The sequence below is a fragment of the Phyllobates terribilis genome, unplaced genomic scaffold (assembly GCF_046119375.1).
Source record: "Phyllobates terribilis strain yellow unplaced genomic scaffold, ASM4611937v1 Scaffold_2__4_contigs__length_985480577, whole genome shotgun sequence".
In the NCBI taxonomy this organism is placed as follows: Eukaryota; Metazoa; Chordata; class Amphibia; order Anura; family Dendrobatidae; genus Phyllobates; species Phyllobates terribilis.
This window is the reverse complement of record NW_027362762.1, coordinates 324,330,547-324,356,848: the sequence shown is the minus strand read 5'-3', so window position 1 is coordinate 324,356,848 and position 26,302 is coordinate 324,330,547. Positions and strand designations below refer to the sequence as shown.

Below are 26,302 nucleotides of genomic sequence, written 5' to 3'. Positions count from 1 at the left end.
AGTATGATGACCCCCCCCACTGTGACTCCTCTCACAGTATGATGACCCCCCCCACTGTGACTCCTCTCACAGTATGATGACCCCCCCCACTGTGACTCCTCTCACAGTATGATGACCCCCCCACTGTGACTCCTCTCACAGTATGATGACCCCCCCACTGTGACTCCTCTCACAGTATGATGACCCCCCCCACTGTGACTCCTCTCACAGTATGATGACCCCCCCCCCACTGTGACTCCTCTCACAGTATGATGACCCTCCCCACTGTGACTCCTCTCACAGTATGATGACCCCCCCCCACTGTGACTCCTCTCACAGTATGATGACCCCCCCCCCACTGTGACTCCTCTCACAGTATGATGACCCCCCCCCACTGTGACTCCTCTCACAGTATGATGACTCCCCCCCCACTGTGACTCCTCACAGTATGATGACCCCCCCCCCCCCCCCACTGTGACTTCTCTCACAGTATGATGACCCCCCTCTCACTGTGATTCGGCTCACAGTATGATGACCCCCACCCCCCCCACTGTGACTTCTCTCACAGTATGATGACCCCCCCCCCCACTGTGACTCCTCTCACAGTATGATGACCCCCCCCCCCCACTGTGACTCCTCTCACAGTATGATGACCCCCCACTGTGGCTCCTCTCACAGTATGATGACCCCCCCCCCACTGTGACTCCTCTCACAGTATGATGACCCCCCCACTGTGACTCCTCTCACAGTATGATGACCCCCCCCCACTGTGACTCCTCTCACAGTATGATGACCCCCCCCACTGTGACTCCTCACAGTATGATGACCCCCCCACTGTGACTCCTCACAGTATGATGACCCCCCCCCCCCCCACTGTGACTTCTCTCACAGTATGATGACCCCCCCTGTCACTGTGATTCGGCTCACCGTATGATGACCCCCCCCTGTCACTGTGATTCGGCTCACCGTATGATGACCCCCCCCTGTCACTGTGATTCGGCTCACCGTATGATGACCCCCCCTGTCACTGTGATTCGGCTCACAGTATGATGACCCCCCACTGTGGCTCCTCTCACAGTATGATGACCCCCCCACTGTGACTCCTCTCACTGTGACTCCTCTCACAGTATGATGACCCCCCCACTGTGACTCCTCACAGTATGATGACCCCCCCCACTGTGACTCCTCTCACAGTATGATGACCCCCCCACTGTGACTCCTCACAGTATGATGACCCCCCCCACTGTGACTCCTCTCACAGTATGATGACCCCCCCACTGTGACTCCTCACAGTATGATGACCCCCCCCCACTGTGACTCCTCTCACAGTATGATGACCCCCCCACTGTGACTCCTCACAGTATGATGACCCCCCCCCACTGTGACTCCTCTTAAAGTATGATGATCCCCCCACAGTGACTCACCCACTGCCCACACATGATCATACCCCCACAGTCCCACTACCCACATTTTACAAGGACCCATAGTGCCCTCCAAGACAAGTACTGACTTAGTCTCCACACCGTAGTTGCGATCTAGTGATGTCATATCTGCTTCCCTCAGACTTAGACACACAGGCTAAAAGGTGTTGTTCCATCATTCTGTTAAACGGTATCTTCATTGTAAAGATGCAAATACTGTTAAAATTGAGATGGCTGCTGTTGGACAGTGGCTCTCCCAGGCCCCATAGTGGCTACATGCTCTGCCGCTATTGGCGGTACTCCATTGTTTGTCAGAGATTATATTTACTGGATTTGAGTGGCAGATATCTCCCCACCTCCTATGATGCATTGCTCATCACTCATTCATGCTGCCCTATTAGAGGGATCAAGTATAGATTCCCTGTCTGGAGATTTTGGGAGGACGTGTTTGAAGCTTTTAAAGAAATAGGCCATAGTTAATAATCTAGCACAGTTTGTTCCCTGATACGGTAGAAAAAAGGAAATTTGTACTAGTCTTTTTATCCTGTGCCTACATGTTATGGTCATGATGCAGCCAGAAGTCGCAGTTCTGAGCTGCGAATGACGGCAGCTAAAAGCACTTTGTGTTAGTGTCTGCAGCATGAACTGCAAATTTACTTAAAAACCTCAATATTAAAAATGACATTTCTTTTAGCTGTTATCATTTGCATGCTTCTACAGTTTTTGGTCACGATCCAGCCTCGTCACGAAGCCATAGTCCCACTGTTTTTATATGGTACAGATCAGTCTGCAGCAATAATTTGGGGTTTGCGTCTAGTCTGTAGGGAGTGGTGTGCCCTACCTATACATTTGTAAATCCTAGTAGAATGTTTTACAAAAGTCTGGTTTCCTTAATAGAGATATATAGACAATGTGCTCTGAGTCTACAGATCAGAGATTTTTAAGCTGAGAAGAACAAATCTTTGTCGTCTTATGCTATTTGACATGTAATGCTGATATGAAGCATGCGCACATCCAGAGACGTAAATCTTTATAATGAATAACATGAGTACCATGCTGAAACCACTTCTGCTGCTTCTTTTGCATCCCAAAGCATAAACTTAAATCGTCTCAGAAGGACAAGGTGCGCCAGTTTATGGCATTTACCCAGGCTGGGGAAAGGACTGCAATATACTGTTTAACACAGAATGACTGGAAACTAGAACTGGCAACAGACAACTACTTCCAGAATACAACCTTGTACTGCAAAGAGTCAATGAAAAGTACCGTAGACAAAAAGAAATTAGAGCAATTGTATAATCGCTACAAAGGTAAGGACCTTTAATTATCTGTCTTTATGTATAACCTCTGTGTACGGAGGCATGTGGCTTAGGAGCTGTCCACTGAACAAAGGGAAGCAACGATTGCGATTACAGTGCTTTAAAATTGATTGCCTGTCTTTAGGATACACCATTAAAGGAGTTGTCCGGAAGTAAATTTCAGATGTAGAAAATGTCAAACACAGCTTGTCTCCCTCCTTAGGCCCAGTGCTGCCTCTCTGCTGCTGATCCTTTTTGACAGGCTGCAGTGTTGACTCAGGACTGCAGCAAATGATACTGCGGCAGCCAATTACTGGGCTCAGCAGAGATGCTGATTTAGACAGCATGAGCCACTGAGCCCAGTGACTTTCTGCAGCTGTCACGTGTGCTGTAGTTGTGATGTTCCTCCTACATCCTGTGAACAAAGAGCAATGCAGAGGCAGCACTGGACCTTGGGAAGGTGGGCATTGGTGTGTTTGTTGTTTTTCTATGTCTACATGTCCAAAATTAATCCTAGACAGCCCCGTTAACGCAAGATCAATGGGCTTCCATCTCCCCCCCACCCTTACCAATGGTGCCGCAGCAGTCCAGCAGGCGCTGCATTCTCCTCCTTGTTTATCCAGCACTTTTAGTAGTGCTAAATCCTTCTCACTTGAATAGGAAAAAAATGTAATAAACTACAATATTCAAGTATGGAAAGGATCCAGCTTCACTTGATTAAAATCTTCAAAGTCTTTATTGAGTCCATAAAAAAATGTAACAGTGGTTATGACCAAAAATAGCGTGCACTGGGAGGAAAAGGGAGTGCGGTATAATGGTCAACTGAGCGCGTTTCGAACAGCTCTGATGTTCTCAAACTCAGTTTGATCAGGGTCACATTAAATGAACCTTCAGTTGAGTCTCCATTTCAGGTCACAAACAGCCAATTACAGCACTGTCCTGTTTCTATCAACCCCATATACTTTGAATGGAGCTACTCAGGATGCAATCCTTTTTTAAGTCTCTTCTCCCTTCAGTGAGGAGGAGAAGGTTTCAGGCCCCCTTTTCCAATCATTGGTGGGGCCACCAGCAATCAGATATTATTTATTTTGTAGGTAGATATATATAATTTGCAGAGCTTTAATGTTGGAAGTAAAATCCAGTATGAGTGGGTGTCCAAGTATTGACAATCGTTTTGATGGCTAGAACAAAATGTTCTGGTGGTCTTCAGTGACCTGTGCCTTTCAGCTCCCCTCACCTGCACTTGGGAGGGCAGATGTGAGGGTATTGTGAAACTCTTAAAGGGGTTATCTAGTTATTTTTTCTTATGGGGCTAAGAACTTACAGGTAGGTAGTTGCTAACTGCCTGTTCTGCCTGGCAATGATCTCTGCCAGCTCAGGTGGTGACTCTCCTTCATTTCACCTCAAGTCAGTAGAGCAGCTCCTTCTCATCTGGTCTGCTCTGTCGACAGGGCGTCACTGCCAATGTCATGCTAATTGACAGCCGGCTCCCCACTGTTGGACATCTGGGAGCAGGCTGCCAATCAGTGACACCCTCTGGAAAGGGCAAAAACGAATAAGCTGCTCGTCGACGAGACGTCACCGTTGACGAATTGCTGGTAGAACTGGTCCGTAACCACTGAGCCAGCAGAGATCGTTGACAGCTAATTGGCAACAACCTGTCTGTAAGTTCTTAGCCCCATAGAAAAAAAATCACAAGTCCTAGATTTTATTACCAAAATTAAAGAGATTATTAAACAGATTGTAATAATTTTTGGTGGATGTTGTGAAAAAGCTTCAGAACTTGGACTGATACATGTTCAGGTATAGCACAAACTAGACTGTGCCTTTTATCAGCTTGGAAATGTAAAATCTGTGGACAGCAAGTTATAGAGCTGGAGAAGCTGACCAGATTGATGGGCAGGTTTGTAGGAAACGAATCAGTAGGACTCCATGTGTTATTTGTTGAAATATCTGCTTATTCTGGGATTAGCAGTCAAGGGGGCGGTCCTACAGACATGGCTGTGAGTCACAGGAAGTGAAGTGGAAAAAAACACATTTGGGATTAGCCAGATAGAGTGAAGTGTTGTGTAATAAAGCTAATTACAAAAGTGCTTAGGGTGTAAAGACAGATATTTGGCAAGGACATTTAGGTGCTGGAGGAATCCTTTAAGTGACAAACCAGCCCAGTCATTAATGAGTTACTGTACTTGGCCATAAATCAGCTGAGGAAAGCTTAGAAAAAGACAGATAGGAGTTACACACTGTCCTATTAGATTGTAAGAAGAGCTCACTGATGGATTCTCAGTTAACTACAGTCATGGCTAAAAGTATTGAGAATGACACCAAAATTATATTTTCACATGATCTGCTGGCCTCTGGTTTTTATTAGTGTTTGTCTGATGTTTATATGACATACAGAAATATAATTGCAATCATATTATGAGTACCAATAGGTTATATTGACAGTTAGAATGAGTTAATGCAGCAAGTCAATATTTGCAGTGTTGCCCCTTCCTCTTCAAGACCTCTGTAATTCTCCCTGGCATGCTCTCAATCAACTTTTGGACCAAATCCTGACTGATAGCAGTCCATTCTTGCATAATCAATGCTTGCATTTTGCCAGAATTTGTTGGTTTTTGTTTGTCCACCCGTCTCTTGATGATTGACCACAAGTTCTCAATGGGATTAAGATCTGGGGAGTTTCCAGGCCATGGACCCAAAATCTCTGTTTTGTTCCATGAGCCATTTTGTTATCACCTTTACTTTATGGCAAGGTGCTCCATCATGCTGGAAAAGGCATTGTTGGGCGCCAAACTGCTCTTGGACGGTTGGGAGAAGTTGCTCTTGGAGGACATTCTGGTACCATTCTTTATTCATGGCTGTGTTTTTAGGCAAGACTGTGAGTGAGCCGATTCCCTTGGCTGAGAAGCAACCCCACACATGAATGGTTTCAGGATGCTTTACAGTTGGCATGAGACAAGACTGGTGGTAGCGCTCACCTCTTCTTCTCCGAATAAGCTGTTTTCCAGATGTCCCAAACAATCGAAAAGGGGATTCATCAGAGAAAATTACTTTGCCCCAGTCCTCAGCAGTCCACTCCCTGTACCTTTTGCAGAATATCAGTCGGTCCCTGATGTTTTTTCTGGAGAGAAGTGGCTTCTTTGCTGCCCTCCTTGAAACCAGCCCTTGCTCAAAGAGTCTCCGCCTCACAGTGCGTGCAGAAGCACTCACACCTGCCTGCTGCCATTCCTGAGCAAGCTCGGCACTGCTGGTAGTCCGATCCCGCAGCTGAAACAGTTTTAAGATACGGTCCTGGCGCTTGCTGGTCTTTCTTGGGCGCCCTGGAGCCTTTTTGACAACAATGGAAGCTCTCTCCTTGAAGTTCTTGATGATGCGATAGATTGTTGACTGAGGTGCAATCTTTGTAGCTGCGATACTCTTCCCTGTTAGGCCATTTTTGTGCAGTGCAATGATGGCTGCACGTGTTTCTTTAGAGATAACCATGGTTAACTGAAGAGAAACAATGATACCAAGAACCAGCCTCCTTTTAAAGTGTCCAGTGATGTCATTCTTACTTAATCATGACTGATTGATCGCCAGCCCTGTCCTCCTCAACACCCACACCTGTGTTAATGGATCAATCACTAAAACGATGTTAGCTGCTCCTTTTAAGGCAAGACTGCAATGATGTTGAAATGTGTTTTGGGGGTTAAAGTTCATTTTCTGGGCAAATATTGACTTTGCAAGTACAGTAATTGCTTTTAAGCTGATCACTCTTTGACATTCAGGAGTATATGCGAATTGCCATTACAAAAAATGAAGCAGTAAACTTTGGAAAAATTACTATTTGTCTCATTCTCAATACTTTTGGCCATGACTGTAGTCGGCCACTTTCTCCTGTTAGCGTAGTTTCCTCACACGCTGAGCATCACTTCTGTCCATACAATGGCTGCGGGTGGAGGAACATGTGACCAGACCTGTCCATCAGTCTCCTCCAATAGAAAAGCAGCTTTCTCATGTGAGGTGTTTCACTATTGGTGGAGGCTGATGGTCTGGTCACATGCTCCTCCACCAGCCGCCATTGTATGGACAGAAGTGCTGGTCAGTGTGTGAGGAAAGAGAGAGTGGCCGCTCTCTAACTGAGAACCCATCAGTGAGCTCGTTCTGACAGTCTAGTAGGAGAGTGTGTGACTCCTATCTGTCTTTTTCTGAGCTCCTCTCAGCGGAGTTATGACTATAGAGCACATTGCAGTTGAATGTGCTGAGAAACAGAACCTGTAAAAGCAAAACGGTGTAAAATGTGAACTGAACTGTGTGGAAGCCCTACAGCATCAGCCCTGTATTGGCAGTGGTTTTAAGAGTTGATATTGTGTGTTTTTGTGTTTATACAGCTACGTTCTTTTTTTTTATATAGATGGGATAACCAATCTAATGTTTTGTTATGTAACGTTCATCTTAAATTTTTAGCTTTGGCTGACTTCATTCTGAGAAGTGCTCTCCCTATACATAAATATACTGACATTGATTTAATCTTAGAACAGACATTAAAGGGATTTTCCTGGCATTATTATTATAGCGCCATTTATTCCATGGCGCTTTACATGTGAGAGAGAGGTATACATAGCAGAAACTCTTACAATAATCTTGAACAAAATGTGACGGCGACTGGTACAAGAGGAGAGAGGACCCAGCCCGCTAGGGTTCGGCCTACAAGGGATGAGTGAGGGTAGATCTGGTCGTGCAGCGGTATGGTGGGACGGTGGTTACTGGCATGTACATATCTTAGTATAGGTCATCAGTGATTGATCGTGGAGAGCCAACTTCCAGTACCCCCACTGTTAGCCAGCATATTGAAGGATCCACAGTCCTAAGGATAGCCCATCAATATTTTGGTCTTTAGAATACCTCTTTAAAGTACTCCAGAGCCACAGCTACATACAGCTGGCGGGGGCAGTGTAAAGGACTGCTGTATGAATGACACAGAGCACATTGGGAATGTCTCCGTAGTAGAGCAGCCCTATGGTTCCATCAGACAGGACTGTTATGTCGCTGGTGACTGCAGTAAGTAATATGGTGGGAGGGGTTGGCTGTACACTATTGTACCCAATGACTGTGCTATTAGCCCTGTAAAATATGACATTTTTTAATTCCAGACCCTCAAGATGAAAATAAAATAGGGATAGACGGGATCCAGTTGTTCTGCGATGACTTGCATTTGGATCCAGCAAGTACCAGTGTATTGGTCATCGCATGGAAGTTCAGAGCTGCTACACAATGTGAATTTAGTAAAAAGGAATTCGTAGACGGCATGACAGAGCTAGGGTGAGTATTGGGTTCCATTGTTATCAGATCAATAAAATACATATGTTACATTAGTAGCGAACTAGTTGTCACACTTTCACCTGTCACAATATAGGAAAACACTAACATTAAAGGAGGTTTCTACTTTCAGGAAAGTGGACTCCAAATGCTTTAAAATGTCAATCAGTGCAGGTACTCTCCCTCTGCAGTGCCAGAGCCGGCTCCCCGCTGCTGCTTAGTCCTTGGTGTTCTGTTTGCAACAGCGACGTTCTGTCCACAATACGCAGCACTGTTGGTAGATGGCATGAGCCGCTGAGATCAGCTATTGGACACCGCTGTAAACATGTTGTCACTATTGCAGCGGAGACCTAAGCAGGGAGGGTGCGTATCTGCTCTGTTTAGTATTTTGGATCATTTGGGGTCCACTTTCTTGAAAGTGAAAAAACCCCTTTTAAATTTGAGCTGTAAGCAGTACATATATCTAGAGAGAGGTTTTAGCATATAAAGTTTTACTGTAGTGCAGCGAGGTAGACCTAAAACATACTGTTTGTGCAAGGGGAAGACTTCATCCTGCTGGTAACTTCTGATTCCCTTGCTGTTTTCGGCACTATAAAGTGTATTATCTCTACTAGACAGATATACTGTGTGTGCCTGTGTAGAGTGATTAATGCAAGCAACTGAAGCGTTGTCATCATCTTTGCAGACATACTGTATATATGAGTTTGCAACTTTAGGGTCCAGCATATGCATGCACAATGGTATGACCCATATTGTTGTCGAAAACATTGTAGTTTGACACCTATAAACTAATAATTGGTTTCAAAAACACCAAATTGTCATCCAAAGTTATAAAAAATAAAAAAAATTAAGATTAAATAAGAAATAAGCAAGTAACTAATACAGCTAAAGAAGGTCATTACATATAACTGTCAAAGCTGCTGGAAGCTGTAAATTACTGACTTTATTGGGGACAGGGCTGAGAACTGTACTGACAGTATACAGTAAAATAAGATTGGGCTGCCCACAGAAACAGCTCATCCTGGCACCGGTACGGAGCATGTATTAGGATACTGTGGAGAGGTGCTACTAGGCACCCAATCAGTGCATGCACTTCAGTAATATGGGTGTCTTACTAGTAAAATCCCAGTGCTGATTGGCTGGATCTTACAGCTAGTCTCGTGCTACAGATCCACAGTATCTTGATATCTTACATAGTATAATTGGAAAAAGACACATGTCCAAAATGTTCAACCAAGGAACGGGAGAAGCTAAAGGGAAGGAGTATAGGTACAACAACAATGCATGAACCTATCTGCCCTAAAAGAGTATTTTTTCCCTCCTGATTTCAAGTGTTAATTGATTGGATCAAATTCAGAACAATAATTTTTATACATTTACTTATGTTCTAAAAAAAAATCTAAGCCTTTTTTTAACCATAAATCTGTATTCCTATTGATTAGCACTTTGCTGCACAACTGTGTGTATCCATTTGAAAGGGGGTCTCTCTGCTTCATCTTAATATATAGAGGAAAACCAGCAGGTCCAATGCACAATTATTTTTTTTCATTTTATTGAAGTCCTAAACATTTATGCCATTTTACGCATCCTCCATGTCGAGTTTTCAGACTAGCTGTTGTCCATCTTGTCATATGCTGTACTGTAATACAACAATTTCCAGTTATGTCTTCTTGGGCAGCCACTTAAAACCACTTTCCAGACATAGCAAATATACATAACTAAAGGAAGTATCATTATTAATAAATTGCAAAATACATTTAATCAGCAAATCCCACCTCCTTTCATGTGTACAAACATGTGCTCCCTTTGGATATAGTGATCTAATAGTGGAGATACCAGGGGTGCTGAGGTAAGAAGAGGCTGCTCACACTGCTGTCCACCATGCCTATCTGATCTAATAGTGGAAATACCAGGGGTGATGAGGTAAGAGGCGGCTGCTTACACTGCTGTCCACCATGTCTATCTGATCTAATAGTGGAAATACCAGGGATGCTGAGGTAAGAAGAGGCTGCTCACACTGCTGTCCACCATGAAAGCTATGATGAAAGCTATGACTGGGCAGTTAACTTACAGGGTTACAGTCTGTTTAGAAGGGATTGAAGAAGTCGGAAAGGGGGTGGAGTCTGTCTATATGTAAAGACGTGTCTAAAGCCTACAATACAGGAGGATGTATGGGAGGGAAATGAGGAGGTCGAGTCCTTATGGGTGGAGATACATGGGGCAAAAAACAATAATACAATTATCATAGGAGTCTGTTATAAACCTCCAAATATCGCAGAAGCCACGGAAAGTCTATTAATGAGACAAATAGACGAAGTAGCAAAAAATAACGAGGTGATTATTATGGGGGACTTCAACTACCCCGATATAGACTGGGAAACCGAAAGCTGTAGATCTCAGAAAGGAAACAGGTTTCTGTCAATTATCAAAGACAATTATTTGTCACAACTTGTGCAGGAACCAACTAGAGGGACGGCCCTTTTAGACGTAATATTAACCAACAGGCCAGACAGAATAACGGAGGTGCAGGTCGGGGGGCACCTGGGAAATAGTGACCACAACATTATACGATTCCACATGTGCTTCAGTAGGGTGCCCAGCAAGGGAGTCACAAAAACACTGAACTTCAGGAGGGCAAAGTTTCATCAGCTAAGAGATGCCATTCACCTTATAGACTGGGATAGTATCTTCAGTAATAGGAGCACGGATAGAAAATGGGAAATTTTCAAAACAGTCCTACATAGTCACTGTAGAAGGTACATACCTTATAGGAATAAAAGGGCTAGGAATAGGAGGAAGCCAATGTGGCTAAATAAGGAAGGCAAGAGGGCAATGAAAAACAAAAAAAGGGCTTTCGGTAAACTTAAACAAGAAGGCAGCGAGGAAGCGCTAATATCTTATAGGGAAAAAAACAAAATCTGTAAGAAACAAATAAGAATAGCAAAAGAGGAGACAGAGAGACTAATTGCCAAGGAAAGTAAAACGAATCCCAAACTGTTCTTTAACTATATAAACAGTAAAAGGATTAAAACTGATGGAGTTGGCCCATTGAAAAATAAACTGGGTAAAATCATAGAGGGCGATGAGGGTAAAGCAAACCTACTCAATAGCTTCTTCTCCACTGTTTTCACAAAAGAAAACAATTTATCGGAGGAAATGCAGAGTGATAAAGTAAACCCTCCGCTAAATATCACCCACCTAACCCAGGAGGAAGTTCAGAAACGCCTAAATAATATCAAAATAGACAAGTCACCAGGCCCAGATGGCATACACCCCCGGGTACTAAAAGAATTAAGTAATGTGATAGACAGGCCGCTGTATCTTATATTCAAGCACTCTTTATGGACAGGGACTGTCCCACTAGACTGGCGCCAAGCAAATGTGGTACCAATATTCAAAAAGGGGTCTAAAAGTGACCCTGGGAACTATAGACCAGTCAGCTTAACGTCTGTTGTGGGTAAATTGTTTGAAGGATTTCTTAGAGATGCTATTGTAGAATATCTTAATGATAATAACTGTCTAACTCCATATCAACATGGATTCATGAGGGATCGCTCCTGCCAAACAAACCTGATCGCCTTCTACGAGGAGGTGATCTCACAGCTTGACCGGGGAGAGTCAGTGGATGTTGTATACCTTGACTTCTCCAAAGCGTTTGATACCGTGCCACACAAAAGGTTGGTATATAAAATGAGAATGCTTGGTCTGGGGGATAATGTGTGCAAGTGGGTAAATAGCTGGCTGAGTGATAGAAAGCAGAGGGTGGTTATCAATGAAGTAAGCTCAGGGGGTGTCAGGGTTACTAGCGGGGTGCCTCAAGGGTCTGTCTTGGGCCCTATATTATTTAATATATTTATTAATGATCTAGTGGAAGGGTTGCATAGTAAAATAGCAATATTTGCAGATGATACTAAACTTTGTAAAGTAGTTAATACAGATGAGGATAGGGCACAGCTACAGGAGGATTTAGATAAATTGGGGAGTTGGGCCAAAAAATGGCAAATGGGGTTCAATGCCGATAAATGTAAGGTCTTGCACATGGGAAAGAAAAACAGCAGTCACCCATACATATTAAATGGGAAACCGTTGGGGAAATCTGACATGGAGAAGGACCTGGGCGTCTTGGTTAATAGCAAATTAAATTGGAGTGCCCAGTGTCAGGCAGCAGCTGCGAAGGCAAATAGAGTCATGGCATGCATCAGAAGAGGAATAGGGGCATATGATGAGAACATTGTTCTTCCTCTGTATAAAGCGCTGGTAAGGCCGCACTTAGAATATTGTGCACAGTTCTGGGCTCCGGTGCTCAGGAAAGACATATTGGAGCTAGAGAGGGTACAAAGGAGGGCGACTAAGGTAATAAAGGGAATGGAGGGACTAGAATACCCAGAGAGGTTGTCAAAATTAGGCCTATTTACGTTGGAAAAGAGAAGGCTTAGGGGAGACCTCATAAACATGTATAAATACATCAGGGGGCAGTACAGAGATCTCTCCCATGACCTGTTTATACCAAGGATGGTGACAAAGACGAGGGGGCACACTATGCGTCTGGAGGAAAGGAGGTTCCTGCACCAGCATAGAAGGGGATTCTTTACGGTCAGATCCGTGAGACTCTGGAACTCTCTGGGAGAGGAAGTGGTGATGTCCAACTCACTTAATGAGTTCAAGAGAGGCCTGGACGCCTTTCTTGAGAACAATAAAATTACATCTTATGCTTAGTGATAGTTAATTAATCCAGGGATTTAATCTGACTGCCAGATTGGAGTCGGGAAGTGAATTTTTCCTCAATGATGTAAATTGGCCTATACCACATGGGGTTTTTTTGCCTTCCCCTGGATCAACGCTGCAGAATAGCTGCAGTGCACAAGAAATAGGCTGAACTCGATGGACGCTTGTCTTTTTTCGGCCTTATAAACTATGTAACTATGTCTATCTGATCTAATACTGGAAATACCAGGGGTGATGAGGTAAGAAGAGGCTGCTTACACTGCTGTCCACCATGTCTATCTGATCTAATACTGGAGATACCAGGGATGATGAGGTAAGAAGAGGCTGCTTTCCACCCATTGTTTCTGGGCTAATACTAGGGATACCATTGGTGTCGAGGTGAAAATAGGCCTCTCACTACTGTCCACCTTGTCTGTAAGGTCTAACTGGAAATACCATTGGTGCTCAAGTAAGAAAAGACTACTCACATTTTGAATATGGTATAGCAGTGGAGCTTCGTACTGGACAGGCTTCTTTTAGTGTAACAGGATGGCGGCCATTCTTCTTCTATACCTCTCTAGACAAAACAATTGTGATTTACTAATTAAAGATATTGAAGACTTTATTTCTAATGACATTTCCTTTTTTAGTTTTTCTTTTTTTTTTTTTTTTTTCTATTCCCGGAGAATCCTTTAAGAGGGGATGGTATAACTGGAAACTGTTGTAATATGCTGTACTACAGGGGTCTCAAACACGCGGCCCGCGGGCCGCATGCGGCCCCAGAGGCTGCTTTATGCGGCCCGCAGGCACAGACCCCTTGACGATTCCGACCTGGTCCAGGAGGAGCCGCCGACAGCAGCGCTGCATTGCCGCACAGAGACTGTCTCCCAGCACTGCATTTCCAATGCCAGCCGCTGGCCAATCAGAGGCCAGCAGCGAGTATGACGTCATTGCCATATGCAGATGTCAGCTGCTGGCCTCTGATTGGCCGGCGGCTGACATTGAAAATGCTGTGCTGGGAGACAGTCTCTGTGCGGCAATGAAGCGCTGCTGTCGGCGGCTCCTCCTGGACCAGGTCAGGATCGTCAAGGGGTCGGACTCTGGTGCCTGCGGGCCACATCTGCAGGAAGGCCGCCGAGGGAACGGAGGACAGGTGAGAATCATCTTTTTTTTTTTCTATTTTATGTGTGTGAAGAACAGCACAGGGGGCACAGAGCCACAGGATGGGGACCTGGATGGGGCACATAGCCACAGGATGGGGACCTGGATGGGGCACATAGCCACAGGACGGGGACCTGGATGGGGCACATAGCCACAGGACGGGGACCTGGATGGGGCACATAGCCACAGGACGGGGACCTGGATGGGGCACATAGCCACAGGACGGGGACCTGGATGGGGCACATAGCCACAGGATGTGGACCTGGATGGGGCACAGAGCCACAGGATGGGGACCTGGATGGGGCACAGAGCCACAGGATGGGGACCTGGATGGGGCACATAGCCACAGGATGGGGACCTGGATGGGGCACATAGCCACAAGATGGGGACCGGGATGGGGCACATAGCCACAGGACGGGGACCTGGATGGGGCACATAGCCACAGGACGGGGACCTGGATGGGGCACATAGCCACAGGACGGGGACCTGGATGGGGCACATAGCCACAGGACGGGGACCTGGATGGGGCACAGAGCCACAGGATGGGGACCTGGATGGGGCACAGAGCCACAAGATGGGGACCTGGATGGGGCACATAGCCACAAGATGGGGACCTGGATGGGGCACATAGCCACAGGACGGGGACCTGGATGGGGCACATAGCCACAGGACGGGGACCTGGATGGGGCACATAGCCACAGGACGGGGACCTGGATGGGGCACATAGCCACAGGACGGGGACCTGGATGGGGCACATAGCCACAGGACGGGGACCTGGATGGGGCACATAGCCACAAGATGGGGACCTGGATGGGGCACATAGCCACAAGATGGGGACCTGGATGGGGCACATAGCCACAAGAGGGGACCTGGATGGGGCACATAGCCACAAGATGGGGACCTGGATGGGGCACATTGCCACAGGATGGGGACCTGGATGGGGCACAGAGCCACAAGATGGGGACCTGGATGGGGAACATTAGTACAAGATGGGCGCCAGGATGGGGAACGTTGCCACAGGATGGGGACCTGGATGGGGCACATAGCCACAGGATGGGGACCTGGATGGGGCACAGAGCCACAAGATGGGGACCTGGTTGGGGCACAGAGCCACAAGATGGGGCACAGAGCCACAAGATGGGGCACAGAGCCACAAGATGGGGCACAGAGCCACAAGATGGGGCACAGAGCCACAAGATGGGGCACAGAGCCACAAGATGGGGACCAGAGCCACAAGATGGGGACCAGAGCCACAAGATGGGGACCTGGATGGGGAACATTGCCACAGGATGGGGACCTGGATGGGGCACATAGCCCCAAGATGGGGACCTGGATGAGGCACATTAGTACAAGATGGGCGCCAGGATGGGGAACGTTGCCACAGGATGGGGACCTGGATGGGGCACATTAGTACAAGATGGGGACTTGGATGGGGAACATTACTACAAGATGTTTTCCATTATTACTATATGATGCTAATTGTAAGACAATATTACTGTATGTGGCCAATTGGGGGAAATAAAATTGTAAAAAAAATAAAAAATAAAATAAAGCATGAAAAAATATTGGGCACTAAAAATGCTGTTTTATATGTAAACTAAAGTAAACACAAAAAAGTGCACGTTTATTATCGCCACATCCATAACGACCCAAGCCATAAAAAAATAAACACGGCAAAAATGTTCAAAAGGTGTATACAAAAAAAATGGTATCACTAAAAATGTCACATTGAACAAAGAATGCGGCCCCCCAAATTCAAATTTTTTCCATGTGCGGCCCATATACCCAGCCGAGTTTGAGACCCCTGCTGTACTACAATATAAAGAGGACAACAGCTGTGTGAAATCTCGCCTTTTACAATGCTTGGTAACTTTAGCAAATACTGACTAATAAAGGCCGGAATTGTTGGTTATTAAAGACAAGCCAGAGGCCTTACTGCTTTTTCACTTGTTTTCTATTTCCAGGTGCGACAGTACAGAAAAACTAAGAGCCCAGCTACCTAGATTAGAACAAGATATCAAAGACCCCCTCAAATTTAAAGACTTCTATCAGTTTACATTTAATTTTGCAAAGAATCCTGGACAGAAAGGTCTTGGTAGGTATTTGGGACTTTTACCTTTTTGGACTGATTTTTGCTTTATGTCAAGCACTGCTTACTATTGTCAGATAATTGGAAAGTGCATACTATTTTGTGATATGTAATCCCTAACAACCCATGATGGATATTCCCCACACCTGTACTGCCCACTGTATTCAAGAGATTGCAGCTCAAGCCTGGCTATAATATATAGCCAAGATCTAGTCGCAATTACCAGCACTATCACCAATGCTGGCACTTTAACATTTTAAATGCCACAGTCAATAGTTACCACTTCACCCCTTACAACGTGATTGCAAGATTTCAATGGCTTACCTAAGAATGGTCCCCAGGTTGCCATCAGTATCTGCCTATTAAGCCATACCAGAAAAGTTGGACATACACATACAGTAGCTGAAAGTCGAGCGTTCATTAGTCAATAAATTTGTATGTACCCTAAAATGGCACCAATAAAAACTGCAGCTCCTACCATAAAACAAAAAAATTCCTATACATGTTTGATATTGCTGCATTCATACCAACTTGTAGAATACAGTTAAAGGGAACCTGTCACTAGATTCCTCCTGTCCGATCTATGGGTGGCATTAAGAAGTGCCTATCTGCAGACAGTTCTGCGTTTCAGAGTAAAACAGTCTTCTATGAAGCTCAGGCTGTAGCCGAGCTTCTTTGGAGTGGCAAGGGCCTTCAGCTGCTGTGGCAACCCATCGGCACCCTGCATTTGCAAATGGCATGCCGGAGATTAATAGCGCCATTTAATTGGTAATACTGCAGCGATCAAAGCTAGCTCCACTTGCAGTTTGAGGCTGTCACAGCTGTATAACACAGCTAGCATCTGCCTTGTGTGGAGCAGGCTCAGCTCACGAGCCCTATCTATACATGCGCACTTTCCCCATAACATACAGTTACGTCCTGGGGAGGGAAGATATTCAAAAATACTATTCATATGGCAAAAAAATAAAGCCCTGATACAGCTTTTTGAATACCAGTATGAAAAAAATTGCTTGGTCATTAACTTGGGCCTGGTTGCTAATGGGTTAACAAGGATTGCTACTTCCAAAGTAATCAGTTGTGACCAATGAAAATCTGCATCATCAGTTTGATCCGCTTTGTTCATGCTTCAATATTTTTCTTTACTCCTTCACCCCTGGGCGTTTTTTTTTGTTTGTTTTTTTTCTTCCCCCCTTTCGTTTTCATTTTTCCTCCCCTTTTTCCATGAGCCATAACTTTTTTTATTTTTCCATCAATATAGCCATCTGAAAGCTTGTTATTTGCGGGACGAGTTGTACTTTTGAATGACACCATTTATTTTACCATATAGTATACTGGAAAACGGGAAAGAAATTCCACGTGCGCTGAAATTGCAAAAAAAAGTGCAATTCTACAATTGTTTTTTGGGGGGTTTTGTTTACCATGTTCACTATATATAGTAAAACTGATACGCAGATACCATAGATGTTCTGTTTTATTTAAGTGGTGAAAAAGAATTCTGTAATTTGTGTGAAAAAAGGTTTTTTCATTTGTTGCCATTTTTCTGGATTCGGGGATGGGAGAGGATTCACTTTTTGTGCCCTGAGCTGACATTTTTATTAATACAATTTTGTGGTATATACAATGTTTTGATCGCATTTTATTGCAATGTTGCTGCGACCAAAGAACCGTAATTCTGGCGTTTCGACTTTTTTTCTCATAACGCTGTTTACCGATCAGACTAGTTTACTTTATATTTTGATAGATCAAACATTTGTGAATTTTTAATTGTTTTATTTTTAGTGGGGTAAAAGGGAGGTGGTGTGTGTTGTTTTTTGTTTTGTTTTGTTTTTGTTGGGGGGCAGGGTTTTTACTTTTTACTGGGAAAATGAATTATTATATAGTGCTGAGTGCAAGCCATAATGTACTATTGAAGAGGAAGAATGACCAAGGTTGTGTAATCCCGTTGTCACTGTCACATTTCACAGTTGATCTAAGGCACTTGGTTCTGTTATGATTCTCCAGCGTGCTATTTGCTGACATCCCATCTAGTACTGTTTTATGTGTAGAAGTGTGTTGACTTCTCTGTACCCTCTGAATATCTCTGATCTCATTTATTGATGTGTTTTTTTGTTTTGTTTTTTTCAGATTTGGATATGGCAATCGCGTACTGGAATTTAGTATTGTCCGGAAGGTTCAAATTCTTAGACCTTTGGAATAAGTTTTTGTTGGTACGTATCTCTAGTCTTCACTTAGTTTCATCAGTCATAATGATATGTATTGTGGTTTCAATGGTTGCATTGTTAGATGCATTAGAACCATGGACGTAACAAATTTATCTGTAGACCATTGCCAGATTTCTCTAACCTGTCTGTGGAGATCTTAAGGGGTCCATACTAGTGATGAGCAAGCATGCTTGGATATTATGTTATCTAAGCATTCTCGAGTTATATGTCCGAGCTACCTCGGCTGCATGATTCGCGGCTTTTAGACAGCCGCAACACATGCAGGGATTGTCTAACATTCAGTCAATCCACGCATGTGTAGCCGCTGTCTAACAGGCATGAATCATGCAGCCGCAGGGACTCGAACATATTACTCTAGCACAGCCGAGATACTCTTATAACACCCGAGCATGCTCGGATAACACGCTATTCAAGCACGCTCGCTCATCACTAGTCCATACACCTTAACCCTTTAAGTACTAGGGCATTTTTTCATTTTTGCACTTTTGCTTTTTCTCTCTCCCTTTTCCATGAGCTATAATTTTTTTATTTTGCTATCTGATTGCCGTATGAGTTCTCGTTTTTGGCAAGGTAAGTTGTAGTATTGAGTAACGTCATTAATTTTAGCATGATATGTACTGAAAAACATAAAAAAAATTGTAATGACTCCCTTTGTGGTAAAAATCACTTGGTATCTTTGTTCTTCAGGTCAGTACAATTATGATACCAAATCTATATAGGTTATTTTTGTTTAACGATTATATTTAACTGCTTAAGCTATTGCGGTTGTAGCTAGCTCGGATTGCAGCAGTTCCTCTTGGGTGCAGGCGTTGAACGGAGCAGGCTCAGCTCTTGAACTTGCTCCATGCAGTGATGCTGCACTTCTGCATGTATGGCTGCAATCACCAAGGGGTTATCCGGGAAAGTCGGTGTCCTTACTGTTCCCTTGTGGGAGATGTCAGAGGTAGAAGGCATGTCTGATCCCTTGTTCTTAGGGGAGATAAGACCTCCCACCTAGTTGTGAACACATTCATACTCAGCCGGGCATGCATGTGCATAGGTTGATAAGAAGGAATATCTGCCAACTAAACAAGTTGTTATTAATTTTACAATACTTTTCATGTATGAATCGTACAAGTTGTGCCATGGGTGTAGTTTCTCTTTAAATTTTCCAGAATAATTGCATGCAAGGCTATGTGCCCACGATGCAGAAATGCTCAGGATTTTTCCTGAGCATTTCTGCAGCTCCCTGGCAGAAAAAAACGCATGCGGATTGTACATGCTTTTTTCCTGCCAGGGACAAGCTTATGTGAAGCGTTCTTCACATGCATTTCCGCATGCGGATTGTACATGCAGATTGTACATGCGTTTTTCCTGCCAGGGACATGCGGATGTGAAGCGTTCTTCACTTGCATTTCCGCATGCGGGTTGACAAGCGCTTTCCAAGCGATTTTAGCATCACTTGGAAAGTGCTTGACAACTTGGTCACACTATATAAATCCATTCAAACGGCATGGATTTATATAGTGTGACCGAAAGAATGGTAAAAAATAAATATTATACTTACCTTCTGATGGCCCCCGGTGTCCTTCTCTCGGGTTGCCGGCAGCTCGCGGTAGATTTAAGGACCTCCCGACGTCAGTGGTCGCGTGACCCGTTACATGACTAAATGACGTCACCGCAGGTCCTTTAGTCTACCGCGAGCTGCTGGCAAGCTGAGATAAGGACACCGGGGGCAATCAGAAGGTAAGTATAATATTTATTTTTTATTCTTTTTTTTTTACAGGTACTATGGTACCCGGGTCCGGAGGACAGTCTCCTCTCCTCCAGACCCGGGTACCATCCGCACATTGAAACGCATGGAATCCGCACGTACAGATCCAGTGATGCGGATTCCATGCGTTCCAATGCAAGTCAATGGCGGCAAAAACGCAGCGCTTCCGCAAAATAATTGGTAGTGCTGCAGATTTTTCCGCAATGATAATCCGCAGCGGAAATTTCCGCAGCATGTGCACAGCACATGCGGATTATCATTGGGGAACATGGCAGATCTTGTACCAAGCGTTTTTTAAGCGTTTCTGCAGCGGAATTGCCGCTGCGGAAACGCTTAAAAAACGCATAGTGGGCACACAGCCTTAACGTATAAATCATCTGTTTTAGAAAAGAGTCACTGCTTCTAGAGTCCATTTTTACTTGTTTTTTCCTTACATGTTATAAATGAGTATCTTTCATATAGTTCTAAATTTTGGATGGTTCTATATTCCAATCTTTTAGGAGCACCATAAGAGGTCAATCCCAAAAGACACATGGAATCTACTATTGGATTTTGGCAATATGATTGCAGATGACATGTCCAACTATGATGAAGAAGGTATTTTATGTTATTCCACAAGCTTCTCTTCTCAATCCGGGCAACATTTATTCATATTTTAAGAAATGTATGCTAACAAAATTATAGTTAAAATACACTGCTCAAAAAAATAAAGGGAACTTAAACAACAGAATATAACTCCAAGTAAATCAAACTTCTGTGAAATCAAACTGTCCACTTAGGAAGCAACACTGATTGACAATCAATTTCACATGCTGTTGTGCAAATGGAATAGACAATAGCTGGAAATTATTGGCAATTATCAAGACACACTCAATAAAGGAGTGGTTCTGCAGGTGGGGACCACAAACCACATCTCAGTACCAATGCTTTCTGGCTGATGTTTGGTCACTTTTGAATGTTGGTTGTGCTTTCACACTCGTGGTAGCATGAGACGGACTCTACAACCCACAGAAGTTGCTCAGGTAGTGCAGCTCATCCAGGATGGCACATCAATGCGAGCTGTGGCAAGAAGTTTTGCGGTGTCTGTCAGCGTAGTGTCAAGAGGCTGGAGGCGCTACTAGGAGACAGGCCAGTACACCAGGAGACGTGGAGGGGGCCGTAGGAGGGCAACAACCCAGCAGCAGGACCGCTACATCCGCCTTTGTGCAAGGAGGAACAGGAGGAGCACTGCCAAAGCCCTGCAAAATGACCTCCAGCAGGCCACAAATGTGCATGTGTCTGCACAAACGGTTAGAAACCGACTCCATGAGGGTGGTATGAGGGCCCGACGTCCACAGATGGGGGTTGTGCTCACAGCCCAACACCGCTCTGTGCTCTTTGCAGATGAAAGCAGGTTCACACTGAGCACATGTGACAGAGTCTGGAGACGCCGTGGAGAGCGATCTGCTGCATGCAACATCCTTCAGCATGGACCGGTTTAGCAGTGGGTCGGTAATGGTGTGGGGTGGTATTTCTTTGGAGGGCCGCACAGCCCCCATTTGTGCTCGCCAGAGGTAGCCTGACTGCCATTAGGTACCGAGATGAGATCATCAGACCCCTTGTGAGACCATATGCTGGTGCGGTTGGCTCTGGGTTCCTCCTAATGCAGGACAATGCCAGACCTCATGTGGCTGGAGTGTGTCAGCAGTTCCTGCAAGATGAATGCATTGAACCTATGGACTGGCCCGCCCGTTCCCCAGACCTGAATCCGATTGAGCACATCTGGGACATCATGTCTCGCTCCATCCACCAACGCCATGTTGCACCACAGACTGTCCAGGAGTTGGCGGATGCTGTAGTCCAGGTCTGGGAGGAGATCCCACAGGAGACCATCCACAACCTCATCAGGAGCATGCCCAGGCATTGTAGGGAGGTCATACAGGCACGTGGAGGCCACACACAATATTGAGCCTCATTTTGACTTGTTTTAAGGACATTACATCAAAGTTGGATCAGCCTGTAGTGTGTTTTTCCGCTTTAATTTTTGGGGTGACTCCAAATCCAGGCCTCCATTGGTTAATAAATTTGATTTCCAGTGATGATTTTTGTGTGATTTTGTTGTCAGCACATTCAACTTTGTACAGAACAAAGTATTCAATGAGAATATTTCATACATTCAGATCTAGGATGTGTTATTTGAGTGTTCCCTTTATTTTTTTGAGCAGTGTATATTGGGGAAACTCTAAGAAGTAGTAGTAAGGGTCCGATAGTATTCATGAAATACCGGATCCAGGACAGGGCTGTTTTCTTTGCTTTTAGTTTTTAAATTAAATGGAAAAAGAACTGAATTGATTTCTAATTGGTTCCAATTTTGATGTTAATGCATTTTAGTTGTGGATTTAAGTCAAGCCACAATTCATGTGAAGGGTTTTGTGCCATATCTTTACAATGTTTGTTCTTGCCCTTACCTGACATTGGCATCGCTGACACTATTGTTGTTTTTTGTGTGTGTAAATAGTACTGTACAAAAGACTGGCTAATGGCACATTGAGAAATATGGTTTTATTGTTTAGCTGTACATTTTGCCCTTACAAGTGGTTCAGCTGCCTGTACATGTAGGCCACCATTCATTATTATTATTCATTCATTTGCGTTTGTTTTTTCTCTGTGTTTTTAGCGTTTACGGGGGGGAGGGGGTTGCGTTTTTGAGCCATATTCATTTTTCCACTTATGCCTTTTATACAGTCCCCTTTTTATTTGTTCATCTTTTTTTTTCTCTTTTTTTCTGTTCTCAACTGGCTGTGTAGTTTAGCATTTCCAGATGTTTTCACCTGATTCATCATTTATGACTTTTTGAGAAGTCACAAGTATACCCCCAGGATGATTTTACACCTAAAGCTTTGCCGAAATTTTGCAACATTTTAGTGGAACATGAACTGTTTTTTATCAATTTGGTGCAAAAAACATCAGCGAATAACCTAAGACAGAAAAATAAGTGACTTGAAAAAATCGCAAATGATGAATCCGGCACGTAGTATTGTATTGCCACAACTAAAAGGGAGCACTGTGTTACCATGAGATGCTTCAGTTTTTGTAGTGTAGCAAGTATAGCTGAAAAGTCTGAATACCATATTCTTCACCTGTGCTTGCATGCTTTAAAACTCCTGTAAATCACAGTGTCCAGCCACAGCCATATAGATGAAAAATTTAGTTAAAGAAGCACCCCCATCAAAATTTGTATCCTCTTAATATATTGCAATCATCATATTATATACCTCTTACTGTGGAGTCGGAGACTGAGTTGGAGTCAGTATAAAATGGACCGACTCCTAAAATATATAAAAAATTGGGATTAGTCGTACAATGCAGTATGTGCTGTAAATGCTTTCATAAGAATTTGGGAAAGTTGTGAAATGTCCTATAAATGTCTGTTCTGTTCCTGATCTCGGCTTTTAGTGGAGATGAATCTGTGCTGCACTTTATGTACACGCTCAGTAGCGAGGCCGTGCTGTTGAGTCGGAAGTCAGGGAAATTGAGGAGTCGGAGTCCATTGTTTTGGCTTACAGAGTCCACAGCCCTGCTTGCAATTGCTCATTTTGCCCTTCTACCCAGCTAATTCTTCTCTTTTCCATTAGGTCTATGACAAAACTGACTAGCTGAATCCTTCTAAGCGCTATGTAGAAACAGGTTGTCAATTTTCCCTCTGAGTCATAAGTCACTGCTTAAGTCCCTGACAGGGGAGGAGCGGAACACCTGGGTCAGGAGTTGAAAAGGGGGGATGATAAATACAGGGACAAGAAACTTCCTGTTTCTACTTAAAGCAGAGAAAAAAAGAGGAATTAGCTGTGTAAGTAAAATTGTAAGTACACAGTGCTATATAATGATTGCAATATATTAAGAGGATAAAGACTTTGATGGGAGGAGGAGTGCTTCTTTAAAGGCATTTTTAGAATATAAAAACTGATGGATCGCTTAGAAAGTGATAGTCTGAGTTGGTGTCCATTTTGGAGAAGTTGAAGACGGAATAAAATGAACCGACTCCTAAAATATATAATAAATTGGGTACAGTAGTACAGTGTAGGATGTGCTGTAAATGTTTTCATAAGAATTTGGGAGAGTTATGAAGTGTCCTATAAATGTCTGTTCTGTTCCTGATCTAAGGATCTCGGCTTTTAGTGGAGATGAATCTGTGCTGCACTTTATGTACACGCTCAGTAGTGAGGCCGTGCTGTGGAGTTGGGGAAACTGAGGAGTCGGAAGTTTGGCTTACTGACTTCACAGCCCTGCCTGCTTAGTGATATTAATCTTGTAAAATTTCATGGTTTTGTTTTGTTTTCATTGTTTGACTTCACATATCAAAATCCATTTTGAAAAGAGTGTTAACAGGTGTACAATACTTGTATACTGATGCTCCCCATCATTGAGTGGTATCAGATATAGACGTAGTCCTCCATACAGAATAATGGCCCCACATAGGAGTGGCAGTTCTGATGTCGGGGGCCAAATATAACCACCCTGCTGGCCAGATTTGGCCCACGGGCCGGAGTTTGACACGTGTGCCTTAGACTGTCAACTGACAAATGGCAGCAATTACATAAGAATGGCATCAGTATTTACATTAGACTGTGGACTGGCTGACCAGTGGCAGCATTCACAGTAGACTGTGTACTGATTGACCAACACTACCATTTACAGTAGGCTGAGTGCTGAATCATCGGCATCAACATTTACACTAGACAGTGGACCGACTGACCAGCGGCAGAATTTATACTCTAGACACTGGACTGGCGGACCAGCAGCAGTGTTTACTCTAGACTGTGGACTGATTGACCAGTGACAGCATTTACATTAGACTGTGGGCTGATTTGACTAGTGGCAGCGTTTACATTGTACTGATTGACCAGCGGCAGCATTTACCCCAAACTGGACTGAGTGGCCGATGGCAGCATTTACACTAAACTGTAGACTTCCTGACCAGCTTCTCTGTTTCCCTAGATTGTGGACTGAGTGACAGGCTGCAACAGTCACACTAAGGCCACAGCCCCACTATCAGTATTTTATCAGTATTTTTCTCAGGAGTGGCAGCCAAAACCAGGTGAGGAGCAATTAGAGAAAAGGTGTAATAGAAACAAGTCACCAATTCTGCATTTATCACCCACTCCTGGTTTTGGCCCCCACTCCTGAGAAAAAATACCGACCGAATACTGATAGTGGGGCCGTGGCCTAAGGTATGGACTGGATGACAAACACCAGCAGTTATAATAGTCTCTGGACATGCAACAAATACCCTAGACCTCGGACTTATTGACCAGTGGCAGCATTTACACCAGACTGTGAACTGCCTGTGAACCGTCGGGCAAGAATGCCAAAAGTAGCAAAATTTTTGTGCGACTTCGAGTTGCATAAATATTTAACTACTTTTCAAAGCATTTTGTGACCGTTTCTGGCCGTAAATATTTTGATGAATCTGGGCCTATCTGTAGGGAAAGTTTATTCATGAATCCATTGAGAAAATGGCACAGGAAATTGAATTTATTTTTTTTTATTATTGTTATTATTTTTAAACTGCATAAAAAAAACTTTTTTTTCTTTCAGGAGCATGGCCTGTACTTATAGATGATTTTGTGGAGTATGCAAGACCTTTAGTGACGAGTGGAAAGCGCAAACCTCTTTAACCATAGACTTAAAAAGAACTAGTGATGCTTTTTTGCCATTTCATTAGATAATGAAGACTGTTTTTGGCCAATAACTGAGCGGCAGAGTCACCCGGACACATGGACATGGAAAATGCTACTGTCTGAATTCTGCCTTAGAACATTGTGGTGGACAGCTCTTGGGCAAGACATGAAATGGATGGACTTGCTGGCAGTGGGAGCACTGGCTGTTTGTAGGAGGCTGGCTTCATATCTTATATTGGTTGTATCATATAGGATGTAGAGATTGCATGATTTTATACTTTGGATCTTGTTGAAATAGAGGCCATTTTATTAAAGGAAATTCGAGGAAAAAGACATTTAAAAGCATGCCATTCAGTTTACGAGCCAGAATAAACACCAGCAGTTACCGAACAGCTGTATTATATTGTATCTATATAAAAAGCAGTATTTGTGTTATAAATTAAATCTTTAATGGAACCTTATATAACATCTTGTATCTTATTTCTAACCCTTCACAGCCTAACCTATGGATATCTCCAACTTTACCTATTCATACACTGAGTTCACAAACGTGAAAAGACCCTTTTTTTCCTTTTGGAATCTAAAATGCTTTTGGAAATTAAAATATTGTCATTGTTCTAACCGGTGTATTATCTCGGGGCAAAACATGAGAAAAAAACATTGTGTCTGGTGCTGTCACGATAAAGACGAGGATGAGAAGGTGTAGAAAAACAATGA

The 26,302-nt window shown here is 43.9% G+C and overlaps 1 protein-coding gene across 5 annotated transcripts in view; it reads left to right on the top strand.

Moving 5' to 3' along the window:
* DCUN1D2 (defective in cullin neddylation 1 domain containing 2) overlaps positions 1-26,043 on the top strand; it is a 48,193-nt gene extending 22,150 nt beyond the window's left edge. For 3 of the 5 annotated variants that reach the window (XM_073664422.1, XM_073664421.1, XM_073664420.1), the window contains 6 exons: positions 2,494-2,710; positions 7,834-8,002; positions 15,829-15,959; positions 18,078-18,160; positions 20,429-20,525; positions 25,503-26,040. In XM_073664422.1, the coding sequence (XP_073520523.1) occupies positions 2,536-2,710; positions 7,834-8,002; positions 15,829-15,959; positions 18,078-18,160; positions 20,429-20,525; positions 25,503-25,582 (735 nt within the window). In that variant the 5' untranslated portion in view covers positions 2,494-2,535 and the 3' untranslated portion in view covers positions 25,583-26,040. Of the gene's footprint in view, positions 1-2,493; positions 2,711-7,833; positions 8,003-15,828; positions 15,960-18,077; positions 18,161-20,428; positions 20,526-25,502 lie in introns of all 5 variants that reach the window. The other 2 variants (XM_073664418.1, XM_073664419.1) reach the window with 2 other exon arrangements.
* Positions 26,044-26,302: the final 259 nt, after the last annotated feature.